Source organism: Piliocolobus tephrosceles, chromosome 5 (genome assembly GCF_002776525.5).
Source record: "Piliocolobus tephrosceles isolate RC106 chromosome 5, ASM277652v3, whole genome shotgun sequence".
Taxonomy (NCBI): Eukaryota; Metazoa; Chordata; class Mammalia; order Primates; family Cercopithecidae; genus Piliocolobus; species Piliocolobus tephrosceles.
In genome coordinates this window covers 65,982,167-65,988,166 of record NC_045438.1, presented here as the reverse complement: position 1 = coordinate 65,988,166, position 6,000 = coordinate 65,982,167, and the positions used below count along the sequence as shown (strand labels likewise).

Below are 6,000 nucleotides of genomic sequence, written 5' to 3'. Positions count from 1 at the left end.
CAAAAAAAAAAAAAAAAAAAAAAAAAAAAACGCCAATATTTGAAAACATATTTCTATTTCCCTAGGAGGTCACTGTTTACTATTAGTCAATTTTTTTTGACTGTATCAAATTTTTTTGACAGATATTGGGGGTCTTCTCCAATTTTCTTTTATATTCTCTTCTATATCCCTCCATCCTTTCTATTTCTCCAAGAAACTTTTATGACAGTTTGTGACTAAGGAAATTTTAATGATTTTACCAACAGGTAACTTGTTTTAAATAAAGACGGACACAACATTTATTTAATTTTTTAATAAACCATAAAATTTAAATATTCAAATAAAAAGAAACAAAAATAGATTATTTAAGCCAGCATGAATTTCTGGTTTTACTCTTCCTCTGGGGCATTACGTAGGCTTGACTTACCTGGGATTAGAGTAATAAAGTTATGATGCTGGTACAATAATGAATGAGGAAGTAAAAATGGGCAATGGCTTGATAAAATTATTTACTTTCAAATCTAAATCAGAAGGTCGCTCAAGCCTACTGCAAAGGCCTGACACTGGTCTCGTCTGTATAAAACTACTCTGGCTTTCCATTCTTACCACACTTTCTTTATCACAGCTTAGCGTTCCCTGCATTCTGATCCTTTTGCTCACTGAAGCTCACTTCAATCTGTCAAAACATCAAGGGGGAAAATCCCCAAACCGAACCGACGAATAAACACTCTTAATGTGAACAATCATATTCAGATCAGCCTCTTGTGCAAAAATACAAGTCAGTGGATTTTTTATCCTTACATAACTTAAATATTGCTATTTTTTTCCTGCCTTTACTAAAATGGCACTTTCATTTACATCAACCAATTGTTTTCTACTTGCTTCTAATTTTCTGAGATTGTATTCGGTACTGGTTATTCTTTTTGATTAAGTTTTACAATTTCCATTCCAGAATATCTGGTCTTTGACTAACTTTATCCAATTTTGTTTAGAAATGTGCTATTAATCAGTGAAAATCACAAAAGGAAAAATAAAAAGAAGCAATGAACAATAGTAGAATCTTGCTTCAGCATTCGTATAATTTTTTATAAGAAAAACATTCATTTTTATTATGGGATCTAAAACCATGATCGTGTCTGATACTGTAAGTCTTTTAGCATACTCAAATGGGTCAACATTCAATATGGACAGCAAGCTAGCTCACAAGAAACGAAATGTAATGCACAAATATGTTTGATTGGTGAAATCCCAGAGGCTTGGTAATAAAGTGCAGCAAACTTTCCTTATATTGAATAAGAACTCCAGTAACCTCTGAATATTTTTGGTAAAAATTAAACAAAAGGTACTGCAGTCAGGAGACAGGTAATCTTTAAACCTCAAAAGACTGACTGCCAGGGGACCACAGTTTTTCATTGGCACAGACCTGGAGCCAATGAAAAACACTAGCTTGGAAGGAATGGGTTTTTCCAAAAATGCAAAATTACCATATTCAGATGCTTTAGGATACTATGATTTGACAGGCTTACAGTGATAAAACAGCAAAGATGAACAGTTACAATATTTATAAGTGTAGTGTGTAAAGAATACAGGTTTTTTAATTGGCAGCAAGAAATTCTATGACAGATCCTGAGACAAGTAATCCTATGCCCTATATCCACCCCATGCCAATGACGACCAGTCAAAATGGTAACACAGAGTAAAAAGTGATCTAGTGTACGTGAGTCAGAAAATACTTGAAAAGTGACAAAACTGTATGTTATTAAATGACAAAACATATTTAGAGGCTTTATTTAAAAATCTCTCACTGTTCATTATCAAAGTTACAAGATTGCATACCAATAGACAGACTGTAAACATAGGAAATTTTCATTAAGGAAAGATGGGTTTACTGTAATTCAATCTTTTACAAAAAATTACTCGTAAGTTATTGATAACAGAATTTCTCTTTTACTTTCTTAATTCTCTTGAAAATTAAACCAATGTTTCCACTTTCATGAGCTAAAGTTCAACCATGGTCACCTTAGGAAATACCCCTGTTTATTTGTTAATCAGAAATACAAATCGAGTGGCACATATTTCCATTTTCTTCCTAGGCCAAAGGTTTCAGCTTCATTATATTTTACAGAAGACTTGCAGTGGTCCGGTAAGTCTTTCATGTCACAGCTGAGGTTTAATGATGGCAGTGGAGGAAAGCAGAGGTGATGCAAAGTAAGACCAGCCCAATGGCCTTATCTGACATGGAATCTTTTTCCTGTTTGGCTTGCAGCAGCGAAGTGTTTCTGGTCAGGTTGCCTCCACCAAACCTGATTGAAGCAAAAGGGTGACATGCTCTGATAAATTCCATTTAAGGATGATTCCGTTCAGGCAAACAGTTGATCCTTCAATCTGTTGGCTGCGGGATGATACTAATATGAAGAAAATTATCCGGGTAGCTCAGATGTTCACTCAGCCACTGCAGAGGCGTTTCCAACATTGGCTCAATTCCATGAATCATCACTTGATTCTTTTTTTCCCCATCTATTCCAAGAAAGAAATCCAACAACAATAAAAGTCAAAACAGTTGAAGAAAAAATAATCTGTTGCCTTTTGAGAATCCTTACTGCATTAAGTGGATTTTAAACCTGTTCTGTCCCCTGAACAGGAAATGTGGACATGGAGAAAGTTCAAATGTTGCAGTATGTATCACCCAAAACAGAAACCTGAGGGTTACAATATATTCTGATAAAAATTCTGTTGCTGTATGTGAAAGTATTACTTCTTTCTTAATTACTGTGCTTACTTAAGATTGACGTTAATGAAACTATAGTGGCAAAAACAGCCCATTGTACCAATGACCAAAATTAATTTTAGTTATACATTAAAAACTGTACTATATGGTTATTTAAAATGACAAGTATATGAAGTAGGTCCATACATATTTTGAAAATGTAAAATAGAAATGTGACTAGAAATCAAGAATCAGATCAGTATTTGAGACGTTTAATAAGACACAGGTGAGCTTTAGTTGTTTTCAGTAAAGCCTTCAAATATGTATCAAAATATCTTAGAGATACTATTTGAATAACAGTTAAAATTTTAATGAGAAGGGATTACAAATCTGACTCAGGGACTCCTGTTTTAGAGTTACAAAGCCTGATTGATTTTTGTTAACATCCACTTGCTAATTAAAAGGGGGCTGAAATTCACACCTTTCTTTTAAATTCAATTGTATTCTAAATTAAACAAGATTAATTTTGTGTTTTTCATGATGTTGGTGTGTTGTACTGACAACTTTTAAAGTAAATAGAAATATTTTTGTCATAGAAAAACAAAAAAAGCAAAGCCAAACTCCTTTAATGAAAAAGAAAAGAAAAAAAAAGAACCATCAAGAAACTCTGTGTTACTCCTCTAGCACAGTTTTGGGTTTTTCTCCTTTACCATCTCTTCAAAATACAATGTCTTAACTGCTCAGCTTCCTGGTGACAGAAGACAACAAGGAAATGGGGAATCATGGAACTCTACAAAGGAGAAATACCCTACGTTTTCCTTTCTGCTCTGTTCCAAATGACTTTTGAATCTCTAAGTGCTCTAATGTCTGGGCAAAATGAGCTGATGATGTATGGTGATAATGACTTGGCTGGCACCTGAAACAAGAGACCCTTTTAAAGAAATATTTAGACTTCCTGTTAGAGGCAGCACAGTCCCGGGAAGTGACAGTCAACAGAGGACACAAAACACTACAGAGTTGATAAAAGAATGTGAAAAATAAAAACTTAACATACTAACAATTCCAAAGATAACCAAATAAAATATTCCAAACTCCCAAATCACTGCGCCACAGCTTAAAACAATTTTGAAAAAAGGTATCACTTCATACTACTACTAACCTAAAAAAATGCTTTCATTATTTTTTCTTTGTTGCAACTATACATAATTTTTTACACAGTTGTGATCACAGTGTTAATACAATGATTTGTTTTCATAATAAAATATTAAGCTATATACAGAATACTATAGAAAGCACAGTATTAGTACTTTGGGAAGATTTTTTAAACATTGGTATTCAAATGGAGAAACCCTCAGCTATCTGGAATGATTCATTGCTTGTAAGTTCTAGTTTGCTAAAGCTTTACTGTATTAAATCTTTCTTAGAATATTTGAAAACATTTCCGGTATAATTCTCTTCATATTCTTATATTTCTTTGAAATATTTTAATATTCTCAGAATCTTCCTCCTACTTAGCACTGAGTCAAAAAATGAAACAATAGTGGTGTAAGAGTAAAAGTTCCTTATCTCTAAAGTTTTTCCTTAAGCCAGAGTCACCTTTGTATACTATGAAACAGCAGAAGAAACAAGTCGCAACTCAATATCCAAAATACTATGTCTAAAGCAATATTTAAATGTGACAGCAAACACAATATGGTATACAATCCACTGATGATGCACAGTGTATCTGAAAGGCAAAAGACTAACCATGTTACAACAAAAGGATTGTTAGAGTTTATGAGTTGTACAACAGAAGCTGGAGGACATAAGCACTATTCAAACACTGTAACAAGCCTAATAAATCCCCTTACCTAAACCCTGAAGAGGTAGCACTGATTCTCTGGTTTAGAAGCTGGGGCCACTTTAAAGTGTCATTAACTAAATTTAAGTAACTAAGGAAAGAATCTAAGACTGTCATATCCCTCAACAGAACAGTTTAAGGTTTTAAACATATTATTTTGTCACAGACTACATATGTCCAAATATTTCACCTGAGTTTATGTATTTTGTTTATTTTCTGACTTGCCTCAATCACACAATTTTAAACAGAGGGATTTTTAGGACAGCAGTTCCCTTGAAACTTCAAACTGAAGTTTCTCTCTTATTTGTTACTCTGTCCCCAGTGCCTAGTACGGTACCTGACATATACCACAATTAGTTAATAAATATTCTCACTGCTGGGATAATGTTCTTGCTGGTAGAATTACACTGTCAAAATTAATCTTTTTGGAATGCTTTCTGATAGCTAGCCCTACCACGTAGAATAACTCTACCTGTAAAGACTGCTTTGGTTATTAAAACAACAAAGTCAAAAATGTTTCCAGATAAGTCAAATGTACATGCTATCCTTAATTCATGGCACCATAAATAACAACAAAGCATAAAGAACATTTTAGCAATATCAAAACCAATAAAAGAAAACAGGCCAGGTGTGGTGGCTCACATCTGTAATCCCAGCACTTTGGGAGGTCAAGGTGGGAAGATTGCTTGAGCCCAGGCATTTGAGACTAGCCTGGGCAACAGATCCCATCTCTACAAAAAATAAAAAAACTTAACCAAACAAACAAAGATTAGCTTAGCTGGCCATGGAGGTGCACGCCTGTAGTCCTAGCTACTTGGGAGACTGAGGTGGAGGAATGCCTGAGCCCAGGAGGTCGAGGCTACAGTGAGCCGTGATGGCACCACTGCACTCCAGCATGGGTAACAAGTGAGACCCTGTGTAAAAACAAAAATTAATAATAAAATAAAACAGTAAAAAAAAAAAAAAAAAAAAAAAATCAGTAGGTCTCTTTTTTTCTTACAGTACAAAGGAAACACTTGATACTGCTAAAGTAAACAATATTTTTGGTAAACATGTCTTTGTGTTTCAAAATGGGAATCTAGACCTTAATACTTAGAATGAGAAATGTCACTACAAAGAAAATGACTCAGGAGAAAAACGTTACTGTACGCCTCTCCCACTCAGGTTTTTAAAAGAAGCTGGCTTGAAGCTTTAAGTTAGGCAAACATATGAGACAGTAATCAAGTGAACTAGTTCTATATGAACTTCTTTTATACAGGGCGCTTTTTGGAGAGTAATTTTTGTTATGATTTCAAACTTACAGTGTACCCTTTCTAATATAAGATATTCTTTTACATAACTACAGTATAGCTAACACAATAAAAAATACTGATATATCATGATATATGAAATAATATATTCAAGCAGTCCATATTCAAATTTATCAACTATCCCAATAACGTATTTTTCTTCAATCTAGGATTCAGTCCAGGAC

General features: G+C 33.9%; 1 protein-coding gene across 3 annotated transcripts in view; it reads right to left on the bottom strand.

Moving 5' to 3' along the window:
* Nucleotides 1-277: 277 nt before the first annotated feature.
* ATG5 (autophagy related 5) overlaps nucleotides 278-6,000 on the bottom strand; it is a 137,905-nt gene continuing 132,182 nt past the window's right edge. For all 3 annotated transcript variants that reach the window (XM_023205929.2, XM_023205931.2, XM_023205930.3), the window contains one exon: nucleotides 278-2,496. In XM_023205929.2, the coding sequence (XP_023061697.1) occupies nucleotides 2,360-2,496 (137 nt within the window). In that variant the 3' untranslated portion in view covers nucleotides 278-2,359. The remainder of the gene's footprint in view (nucleotides 2,497-6,000) is intronic.